The sequence below is a fragment of the Arvicanthis niloticus genome, chromosome 22, assembly GCF_011762505.2.
Source record: "Arvicanthis niloticus isolate mArvNil1 chromosome 22, mArvNil1.pat.X, whole genome shotgun sequence".
Lineage (NCBI taxonomy): Eukaryota > Metazoa > Chordata > Mammalia > Rodentia > Muridae > Arvicanthis > Arvicanthis niloticus.
This window is the reverse complement of record NC_133429.1, coordinates 45178923-45191118: the sequence shown is the minus strand read 5'-3', so window position 1 is coordinate 45191118 and position 12196 is coordinate 45178923. Positions and strand designations below refer to the sequence as shown.

General features: G+C 37.3%; 1 protein-coding gene across 4 annotated transcripts in view; it reads right to left on the bottom strand.

The window, feature by feature from the left end:
• Positions 1-12196, bottom strand: part of Tafa2 (TAFA chemokine like family member 2) — a 450421-nt gene that overhangs the window by 131441 nt on the left and 306784 nt on the right. For all 4 annotated transcript variants that reach the window (XR_013106405.1, XM_076920380.1, XM_076920379.1 and 1 more), the window contains exon 2: positions 9316-9422. Coding sequence is in view for 3 of the 4 variants with exons in the window: in XM_076920379.1 (XP_076776494.1) it covers positions 9316-9422 (107 nt within the window). In the remaining variant the exon portion in view is untranslated. The remainder of the gene's footprint in view (positions 1-9315; positions 9423-12196) is intronic.

The following is a 12196-nucleotide window of genomic DNA, read 5'->3' as shown; positions in this document are numbered from 1 at the left end:
GTAAATATTTGTAGTAGGATTGTGTTTGTGAAAAATTTAAAAACCAGACACAACAGCATTCAAGTGTTACAGACTCCCCTCTGAGAGAATTACAATCAGCAAGATGTGTAAGAGGCTTGGAGGAGCACACAGATGATGATTTCTTGTTCTTGTTGGTAACTGCATATTTTCTGTTTACATTTTAGTATGTGCATGTGTGTTCTGTGCCTTAATACATGAGCATGAGGTATCTTAAGAATATCTTATATTTGGTGGGGGGAAAGGACTGAAGCCTTGAGAGCCAGCAGAAAGAATACTAACAGGCAACCTTGGGAGGTAGGAGGTTGGGAGGACCCTCCAGAATGCACCAGAGACCTGGGAGGTAAGAGACTCTCAGGACTCAAAGGGAGGGACCTTAGATGAAATGCCCTACAGTGGGGAGAGGGAACTTAAAGAACCCACCTCCAGCAGAAAGACAAGGCATCAAGTGTGGGTTGCCATCCCACAGTCAAAACTCTGACCCAGAATTGTTCCTGTCTGAAAAAAACTGCAGGAATGGAATTGGAGAAGAGCCTGAGGAAAAGAAGGTCCAGAGACAGGCCCAAAGTGGGAGACTCCAAGGCCCTGACACTATTACTGAGGCTATGAGGTGCTCACAAAAAGGGACCTATCATGACTGCCCTCTGTAAGACCCAACAAACAGCTGAAAGAGTCAGAAGCAGATATTTTCACCCAACCAATGGACAGAAGCTGCTCACCCCTGTGGTTCAATTAAGGAAAAGCTAGAAGAAGCTGAAGAGGAGGCTGACCCTGTAAGAAGACAAGCAGTCTCAATTAACCTGGACCCGTGAGATCTCTCAGATACTGGACCACCAATCAGGCAGCATACACAAGCTGATATGAGGCTCTGACACATATAAAGCAGAGGACTGCCAGGTCTGACCTCAGTGAGAGAAGAAGCACCTAACCCTTAAGAGACTGGAGGCCCCAGGGAATTTAGAGGTGTGTGTGGGGGGTGGGGGACATCCTCATGGAGACAGGTGCGGGGAGGAGGTGTGGGATGTGGACCTGGAGGGGAATAAAATCTGGAGTGTAAGAAAAAAAAAGAGAGAGAAAAGAGAAAAATAGTAATTAAAAAAAAGAATAATTTTAAATTTATGGCTACATAACTCAATAGAGTTGCAAAATTTGCAACTCCATAGTATTTAAAGGGCAACTAAGAAAGCAAAAAGCATAAGTGACTAAATATATAAACAGATAAACATTGTATACTCTCAAATACATCTAAGACTGTTGACCAATTAAACCGCATGACAATATGTCCAAATGTTATTTGCATAAATGCTGTCTAAAATGTTATGTGCCTCTTGACTTCCCTTCTTGGTATATTTCCATAGTTTCTCAAAGATATATACTGGTTGAAAATGTAATAATATATTTTAAATGTGTCCTAAAGACACTAATCTGCAGTCAACCCACACTGCTTATGTTTCCTTCTCCCAAAGCACAACCCAATTGCTTTCATCATCGAGATCCTTCAGACTCTGAGATACACATTATCTTAGGCCACAAACTGGCCCAAGACAAGCTGGAAGCATCTTAACCAGATTGGACGGAACTGTGCTCATCCTACGAAAACTGTCATTTTGGGTGTGTCCACAAAGCATCTTCCCTAAGAGTGTCATCCAGACTGACTGCTCTACTGTGACTCCTGTGAGCCAGCTAAGACTGTCAGCTCACAAAGTCTTCTGCTGTTGTTTCTGTAGTGCTATAGAAGCTTCTGGACTGTGGGGATTCTGGGTCCCTCTCCCAGCCTCCCAAGTCTCCTCATCCATTTATAGTCTGTGTGTTCTAATCATCCCCAAATCTTATCTTTAAAGTATTTCAATACCATCTGTAATTAAATATTTACCTGTATGTCTATGTGACATAACATACATACAACTATGTATGTGACATACAGCATCAGTGTTTTTCTGCCTGGATACACTATAAGCACAACTAAGGCACAGATTTTGTTCATTTGGCTCAATTATGTATCAGTAGAACTTGGCCTAAAGCCTGACATTGAACAGACACATAATGTATATTCTGTCTCCTGAGCAGTTGTTTGAGCTGATGAAAGAAGCATTAAATAGACCAAAAGGCACTGTGAGACCTACACTTCGATTTTCTAACAGTTGCTATCTTACCTTCAAAATTAAAATCTTTATTTTTTAACTAAATTTTCTTAGGAAAAAAAAAAAAGAACCTCACTAAGAGTTCTAACCCAGATTGTTAATTATATTGAGTTACAATGAGAGTAGCATGTATTAAACCTTATTAATCAAACTAACTTTTAGGGAATTTTTTTTCTTCTTTATATTATCTCACTCTGGATATCTCAGGGAGATTTTTTACTTTTAAAAAAGATGTTTTTTCAACCCAAATACTTAGTGATGATTTGTTCTTTTCAGATTTAGTTGTAATGTAGTGGGTAGACAAAGAAAAGACAAGAAATATATTAGCTTTCTAAGATTAATGGCTGTATTTTTCTTTGGAGAACTTGGAGACCTCAACTAAACTGTTTCCTCTCTGATCCCCAATATCTGAAGCTGTACCTAATGTAATTGCTTCCAAGGGGGAAATGCTGCTTATATTTTCTGACCAGCTGTCACAGTGTTCCTGGCTAATCTCCCCTGATATGCCCAGCTCAATATAATAGTAAGAATTCAGGGCAGAGTCTTTCCGAGACAGAGTGAACAGTAAACTTATTTGTCTCTCTGTGAGGTACTGTTAATTCCCAAAGCACAAAAGTTTGTTAAGAAGATGACAACAATTTCTGATGGTTAGATATCTGTTTCCTGGGATACAGCTGCTATGGATTACTGGAGTGTCCCTGTGTCATAGCAAGCAAAGAGAGTGACACAATTCTCCACCTGACTGCTCTGGAGAGTAGGATTTATTGCATTAGTATACTGCCTCCACTATGTATCAAGTTTATTATTTCATAGTGCACATCTGTCTATTCTGAAACGTCTACTCACAGTTCTCTTCCTTACAATCTGGTGTACGTACACTTTCTTCTTCAGTATTTCTCCTTGTCTCTAAGAATGCTTAGAAGCATTCATAGGTATGGCTGTTTTGCCTGGAAAATTCTTTCCTCTTGATATCTCCCTGCTAAAAATGTGAACTTACGCCCAAAGGCCTTATTTAAACATATAATCCCTCCTCAGCACTTTGCACGATTCTTCCTTTCTTTATACTGCCTCCACAGCGCTTATACCATAAAACACACCATTTTATTTCTTTTTCTTTTTATCTATTTTCCTACTTCAGAGATAAAAGCTCCATAAGATGAAAATTTTTATCTCTTTTATGTACTACTATATTCTCTGTCTTGATGCAGGTACTCAAAAAATATTGAGTAAACAAACAACTTTTCCATTACAAGTATCCAATATAAAATATTTCCACAAGATGACAATAAAGCCAATGAGTCCAGGAGTACTTGTTACCACATAGGGGGTGGTTTTATTGGAAGAAACAGGAAGTCCTGCTAAACAAGAAATATTGATTACTACTAGGTCAGCCTAGTCTCTTTATATCTCTAAATCAGCAAAACAGGAAGTTGAATATCAATGGGGTAGATGATCGGAACAATAATGGCTCTGGCACATGAAAGGGGATGTTTGGGGTGCAAAATGTCCCAGTGGGGGCACTTCTTGGTACTCACCTCGCCAGCTTGATTTATCAGTTGGGGAAAGGGAACCACATCATAAGAAAGGCTCAGAATTCTCAGTGAAACATCAAGCTAACATCCCAGACAAGAACAAATGATGAGGGAGGAGGTGAGGAACTGGAATGCCCTGGTGGTAAAGTTGATAACTCATATCTATCTGTAATGCCCAAGAACTACAACATGGCCAACATGGTAAGATATACCCATGGTGAAATGGTGGCACTTACATTTCAGGGGTAAAAAGCCTAATTGAACACAAGGCTCATTCAATAGAAGGGAATTTATGCCTGGCTCTATAACTTAGCCAATTACCAAGGGGTAGTGAGGTCATGGGTAGTAAGGTCATGGATTTATTGTCGCATTCCTAAACTGGCACAATTTTCAACTACATCCTAAATACTATCCTTATATCCACAGATACATGTAACCCTCATTCCAGCTCAAAGAAGCCCATTTCTGTAGCACATCAAGGAAATCTACAATTGCTCAAAATGTAGAAAACAAGAACTCTGGGGTCCCCATCCCTGGTAGATTTATCTACAACACAAGCCCTTTATTTCAGCCTCAGTGGTGAAGATGGAAGAAGGGAACAAAAAGATTCTAAAAACCAGAAAACCAATGTGTTGCCAGTGAGAAGTGTCTCTAAGACAAGCTGCACTCTTGAAATTCCAATAATATGGGTGCTTTAACAGGCCTTGTAAGATGAGAACACAAGCTACCATTCTGTTAGCAATGGGGCAACTTTCACAAGGATGTAACACTATTAGATCAAGGACTATAGACAATCAATGGCTGATGAAAAGCGAGAATCAGTCCTCCCAACAACAAGACCCTAGATAGGCTGTCCGTCTCCAGTGGGCATCTGTAAACACATATACACAGAAGCAACACTAAAGGACTCAACAGTGTGCATGGGTATGTGTGCATGAGTGTGTGTGAGTGTGTGTATATATGTATGCACATGTATGCGTGTCTATGTATGTGTATGTGCATGAATGTGTGAATCAGTGTGTGAGTCTGTGAATATGTGTTTGGTTGTGTGTGTGTGTGTGTGTGTGTGTGTGTGTGTGTGTGTGTGTGTGTAGAAAGCAGTAACAGTAATTAAAGAAGAAGTAGAAGATTTAAGAGGAGGTTTCAGGGCATGAGAGAATTTAGAAGAGGGAAAAAAAAGAGTGGAAATGATGTAAATACAATATTAGTGATAAATCCTTGAAAAACCTAAAAATACTAAATAAAAATTTCCCAAAACTGTAAATATAATTGCAGTTTTTTATATAATAAAACCCTCCTTGTGAAGGGGACTAAATGACTAACTTATCTCAGAAAAAATCTAAAAGCTATATAAAATGGAAAATAGAAAGTGAGAATGAGAACATAAAGGCATTAAAGTCCAAGAAAATTCTCGGGCAGAAAAGAATTTTAGAGGCATAAAATAAATGTAACTAAAGCACATCAGTGGACTGAAGCATAAACTGAGGTACAACAAGACACAAGGAATAATGGTTTTTACATCTGAATAAATACTCAAAAGTGTAGAAGGGAAAGAACAGAAAAGTCGAAATGTAATATAAACACTGAACTACACAGAAAGAGTGTGAGAATGTTGTCATGCACATAACACCTCGCTATCCTAGTGGTAGGAGAGATAACATCTATTTTGTGTTAATAAGCAATATTAATCCATAAAATCAAGAAGCCAGCCAAACAGATACCGGCAGTAAAGAGCATCATCACTGAATATATTGTGACTATATGGACAAAGACTGCCACACATAAAACCCGTATGCAATATTTACTAATTAGATTCTGGCTTTAAAAAAGTGGTTATGCAGTAGTACCCATTTCACCAACTGTTATCAGATGAGCTGGTATCTGAAACGTTCTTTAGACCTTCTGGGTTTCTAATATGTATTTTTGATATTTTTGAGTATTCACCAAGGTGTGATTAACCCGAGACAGGTTTCTTACTGTCTTATGAGAAATAGTAATTCAATCAGCCCGACTTGCCAAAACCTCATCAAGCTAAACATCCGTCTATGAAGAGGGGATATGACAAAGGAGAGTGACAGAGAACAAACATAGGATGCTTTAGATACAAGAAAGAAACAGCTATTCTGTTTCCATTCCTCAAAGTGGAAATCTGTTTTGCTACATTAAACCCAGATTAGAAGTGGTTCTAGGTTCTCTCCTGTCATCTAGAATATAAATGCCATCATTCCAGGGCCATATAAATACCAGGTATCTCCAAAGTCTTGGCTTAATAAGTAAGAAACAGTCAAGTATTCCTGCCTTATCTGAGGAAGGTAATGCAACTGAAATCATTTAGGCCCAACCAAACAATTACTTATGCAAATAGAATATCTACTTCTGTGACAGGTAAAGCCTGTGACAGGGTAATAAAGGGACTGAAAACCCAGCAAAGGTCTAATGCCCTTACACAGATGACTTTCATAGAAAAGGTGTTACCGAAGTATCTGCCACATAAATTAAAGAACATTTAAATTACCAAGATAACAAAGATAAGGACATAATAAAATATAAAAGTATTGCATGACGTAGAGGAATTTTAGTCCAGCAACATGGCTGCTCTACCCACATGTAAAGACCTTCTAGGTCTGTGTGATATAGCTGGAAGGCAGACATGCCCTTAGTACACTCCTTTAAGGTAAAATGAATTTGTAGAACAAAGAAGCCATGTTTGAAAGTGACACCTAATTGAGATGCAAAGTGCGAATCAGAGAATTATTTGAGGGAATGAGACAGAGATAGGATATGCCCAATTCTCCAGAGAACAGCACAGAAAAGAGGGACTATTTAAGAGCAGCACAAGGAGAGAGAGTCATTGGGAGTCAGTACAGTAAGTGCAGTGCAGTGGAGTTGAGTTCATTTGTGAGTTCATGAAGTTCAGTGCAGCAGAGGCAGTTGAAGCCAGAAAATAAATAAGGAAGAACCAGAAGATTAGAACAAAATGCCAGAATTAGTTTGAGGCCAAGCAGAGCAATTCAGTGAGAAGCTGAGAGAAGTAACCTCTTCACGTTTCTATGAAGAGGTTACTGTTATTACATATAAAGGAATTCTAAATGGGATGTTCAGAACAATGATTATGCTGACAGGAATGGAGTGGAGTCAGTATGCAGACACAGCATGTTCACGCTCAAGAGCATTAAGTGCAGACTTCCTGACTCACTACTGAGCATATGAACACACGCTATATCGTTGATATTTATATTGCTCTTACAGTTTTGTATATGAAATAACTCAGGACAAGAAGAATAAGTGAAGAAAAGGAAGGAGAAAGAAAGTGTGATAGAGGAAGAGAGAAGTTTCTCATAAGTCTTTATGCAAATTAGTGACAAGGCAGACATGAGACAGAAAACAACCTAGGCTCTGTCTGTACAGTGCACTTGGCAGTTTATGTTTCTTATACAATGCAACCGTTTGTTTTCTTATATGATGCAGTGTTTTATGCTGAGACTGGAGAGATGGCTCAGCAGTTTAAAGTACTTGCTGCTCTTCCAGAGGATCTGAATTCAGTTCTCAGCACCCACCTTAGGCAGCTCACAACCACTTGTAATTCTAGTTCGAGTGTATCAGAGGTTTTCTTATAGATTAAATAGGCACACCTGTACTCACAGATGCACACATATATACATAATTTAAAGGAATACAAATGTTTAAATTTTTTATTTTTATAAATCAATAAAATGTAAACTATATTGCTAGCAAGTAGTAAGAAAAACATAGCAGTTTTGAAGTTAACAGAGTGCATAGCATGACTTAAGAATTCTTAAATGTAGCTCTAACAGTGGCGTGTAATCCATACTATGGAAATTTGTTAGGAATGAATCTCTTCTAGACACTGTCCCCTGGTTTTGGCAATGTAAAGCATGTCTGTCAGGAACATTGCTGGTACTGTTCTGACACCCACCATTCCTTGCATTCCTCTCAGTTTTTCTCACTTCTCCAGGCTGGAAGCAGGCCCTGGAGTAACTGTCAGGGAGCGTATGCATGGAGCAGGATTGCTTGAGCTCCAGGTATGGCCTTTCTCAGACAGTTTACATCTCTTGGAAACAAGTGCTTAATACACTTTTGATGTTAGACTCCAGGTTCACTGTTGCCTTGAAGCGGAGGTGATATATTGCCACAAAAATCTTTTCAATTTTGTGCAGAGAGCATTGTGATGGTTAGTGTCAACTGTTAACTTGACAAACTCATCATCTGGGATGCAGTTATGAGAGATTATCTTCTGTTATTTGAATCGGAAAGGCCCATCATAATTGTCAAGAGGACCATTGTAGGAACAGAAGATCCTAGATTGCATGAGTTGCTCTCTGTTTCTGATTATAGATGAAATGTGACCAGCTCCCTCCTTCTCCTGAAGCTGACTTCCCTGGGACAATCAACTGTAACCTGGAACTGTGGTTAAGATGCTGTTGTCGGAGTATTTTATCACAGTAACAGGGAACAAAACTAAGATAACAGTTATTAAAGAGGATGAAAAGTTTGATTGACAGAGCCACAGGCTACATCAAAGACAAAGAAAGAATTTTACATTCACAAATACACATACCTCTGCAGGTAAAAATGAAGACTACAAAATAGGGAAAAAACTCTCTACAAAATTCTCCATCTTATAAGTTATCATTTATTGGTTTTAAATGCAAGGAGGCGGTCTCTTTTACAGACCTCAATTTTTTATTGGATATTATATTTACATTTCAGATTTTATCAGACCTCAATTCTTACATTACTTTTTTCTTATCTCTATGTTGATGGGTCATTTGATGCTAATTAAATTCACGTGTCTAAATAATTTAAGTGTTAGAGAATTCAAAGCCCTCTTAATTCCTCCTTCACCCCAAAACACAATAAGAAAGGAAATTTCTAGCCTTTATGGTGGACAGAGAATTGAATAGCAAAACCATATTTCACAGAGAAATCTAAATTGACTTCTCAGGTTATGAATACTTGATTGTGGTAGACATAATGCAGAAATAGCCCCATTACAACTCATTTGGAAATGGCAGCCATTCATTATGCCGAGTCTAATGGCTAGAAAGGAGAAAGGGGAGTAATTCTGAGCTGACAGCACATACATATGGACAAACATTCTCACTCTTTTCTGTTGTAGAACAGAACTTACTGAGGATCATGTAGAAATGGTGTCCAAATGGTGGGCAGAAAGGCATGCTGCCAGAAAAGAGATGGTCTACCAAAAAAATCTAAAAGAAAACTTTACTGTGTTTTATACTGTGTGCACCTGATTAAGACATGCACATGAAAACTATTTTCTTTATGAAGATAAGAGAAGTATGAAACTCACTTTATCACACACAAACTCAACATTCTAACATCACTGTCTTTAAAATGGGGGGAAGACAGAGTTAGGTTTTGCATTCATTGGACAATATTTGCAGAATTGGCAATAATCCTGGAAACACCATGTTTCTCCTCTCAAAGTCATCTTGAAGACAGCTCTCTGCATTTTTACTTAAAGAAAATTGCTAAGGGGAACCCATACCTAATAAAATTGAACAGACCAGTGAAGACAGAATGTGACAATTTGTTTAAAGGAGCTATCTCACACAGACGGCACAGAGAGCAGAGGAACTTACCTTTGTGATGGTTGGCGCTGGAAACAGCTTTCCCCCACAAGGTCACTATAAAAATAATTATCAGAAGCTTTCCTTGTGTTGCTTTCTGTAAGTATCTCTTATTCATCCTGCAATAGAAAAGTGATACAAGACCTAAGAACAGAGAATCATTGTGCTTCTCTAATTGTACTACAATTGTTTTCCATGATACCTTGACATATGTTAATCCATGATACCTTGACATATGTTAATCCATGATACCTTGACATATGTAATCCCAGAACATTGAATTTCTCACACTAAAGGTTCTATTTATATAAATTATGTCACTATGTTTACTGTCATTGGTGGTGGCAATTGTGTGGTTGTTATTGTTGTTGTTTGAAATGGGATCTCACTGTGTAGCTGGGCTTGTTTTGAACTCATAGACTTCCTATCTCAGATTCCCAACTATGAGTGAGCACTGCAGGTATAAGGTACCATGCCCAACTCTACTGTAACAGGGAATAGTATTCTAAATGAAGCATACTGATATGACTCAAGAATCAAAAAAAATCTTGATTTTGTCAGTTTTTATCAATTTATAACAACTCAGAAATACTGTCAATTCCTTTTTCATGTAAATATAAATGTAATTTATTAAGAAAACTTAAGACACAGACAGTTGAATGACACTGTTTATTTTACTGCCTCTCAAGAGTCTTTCCTCAATGCCAGACTTCCACACGTGTTCTCTAGCATTTACATGCCCATATATGTGCACGTAAAAATTAGTGAATAAATAAATGTATGCTAATTGATTAGGTGAATCCTGCTCAGAATAAGGTCATTTCAAACTTCTCATTTGCAGTTGTATTTTGAAAGTCATCCTGTGACATAGCTTTCTTTCTGCCAGCTTATCTGTACAGTGGGAGACTGGACGTTGTTGAATTCGAATTATTATACTTCAGCCAAAGTAGGGAAAAGATAAAAAAATAAGAATTTTTGAACAGTTAACATTTTTAAACTGAACCCATACTAATAAGAAAAAAAAATAAGATAACTACTTCTTTATACTCTTGCACCAAAAATTTAGCATCTACTTTCTCAAGCACCTTATACATTATCCTGTTGTTTCTCAGAAAATAAAATGTCTACCCTTATTTTGTAGCTGAAATAATTTGGAAATTTTCTTAAGGTCACATTTAACGATAGAGTAAAAATTTAAATCCAGAATGACATAATTCTAAAAAGCCCTTATTTAAGCTACTACAATAGTAAGGCAAAAATAAAACCAAGGAAAATAGATTCCATGTAGACGTACTTTCAAGGACAAAATATTCATCTGTTCCAGGACCTTTCTAATTTAGATCCTATGTTGAAATCAACTTTGCTGGGCCTAAAAATTCTCATCTACCTTCCAACAGCTTTCTGGGTTCCTGCCTGGTGATGCCTGATTCTTCTTCTCCTTGAGGTCACTAAACTATTCTCTCCTCATAGCTTTACTGCCAAAACAACCTTCAACCATTCTTCAAATCCATGACTAGGGGTAGCAAACAAATTTGAACACACATTCAGAGCATTCTTTTACATGAAGCAATGCAGGAAAAAATAGCTTGATGTAGGGTATATTTTAATGTGGATTCATTAATATTTCTTAGCTTGGAAGATTGTATGCATTATATGCTGGAAAAGGAGGTTAGAAGGATTAAAAACATTGATTCCCAAGTCTCAGGGTTTGAATCCATGCTATCTGGGCTCCTGGTTATGACTGTAATAGTTAATATTGTCATCTTGGCAGAATCACCTAGGACACAGGCTTTTGATATGACTGTGGAGGTTCATCTGGATTAGATTAATTAAGGTTCCAAGATTTGTCTAACTTTGGATGAAATCATTTTATCAGCTGGGATCTTGGACATAAAAGAGTCATCTGAGTAAGAGAATTTATCACCCTATTTCCTGACCAAAGAATCAGTATAATAAGAAGCTTCCAGTTCCTGCTGCCTGACTTCCCTGCCATCATGGACTGTACTCCTGAACTATGAGTCAAAATAAATGCTTCCTGAAAGTAGTTTACTTTCAATAAATTTATGTTGCTGTGATAAGACAAATAAATAATATGTATTAACTTTGGTTATTTTGAATCTGTAGCTTTGGTTTCCCCTGTAACTGTTGGGGTAAACTGTTTAAGTTTCTTCTACTATTAAATAGTATGTTTATATAAAATGCGTGGCCCACCATATTACATGTCAAAGATTGTGTGGAAAGGGAGAGATATTTGAATATTTAAATTTAGTCGCTGGGTCTAAAATCAAGTTTCTTGTTTGTTGGCTATATGGGTTTGAATAAATTACTTAATAACTATATTTTCAGTGGCAGTAAAGAAAGGGTTTTTATAATACTGATCATAATTATAATAATTGGTAGAAGACTACACAAAAGACTCCATTTAATATTTGAAACCCTACAACAGATATTAAATGTTCAGTAAATATTAACAAGTACTTGCTGTCTATCAGACTGGCATTTCCCTAACTGTGATCTCCAAAGCACTGGCTCTGTATGATGCTAGCACAGCAGTAGTAAAGACAAATTGGATAAATATATTTGTAAAATTCTGTATTCAACAAATTTAAGGAATTTATTATTGAATCAAGTTTTTAAGAGGCATACAATTAAACAAGCCTCCACTGAGGGACTTTTCAGAACTATCTTTTTACAGGGTAGCGCAGTAGCATAGACTACTAGTATCCTCGAAAAATAGTTCAGAGAAATCCTGTGCTGTAATAATGATCAGGTCAAATACTATCTCAGTAAACAAAATTTTCAACTTTAATCTATAATTGTATTACTTTTGTTTCACTCAGCTCTCTTATTTTTAATTAAAACCTTCCTCTTGGTTTTGTTTTGTCTCGTTTTG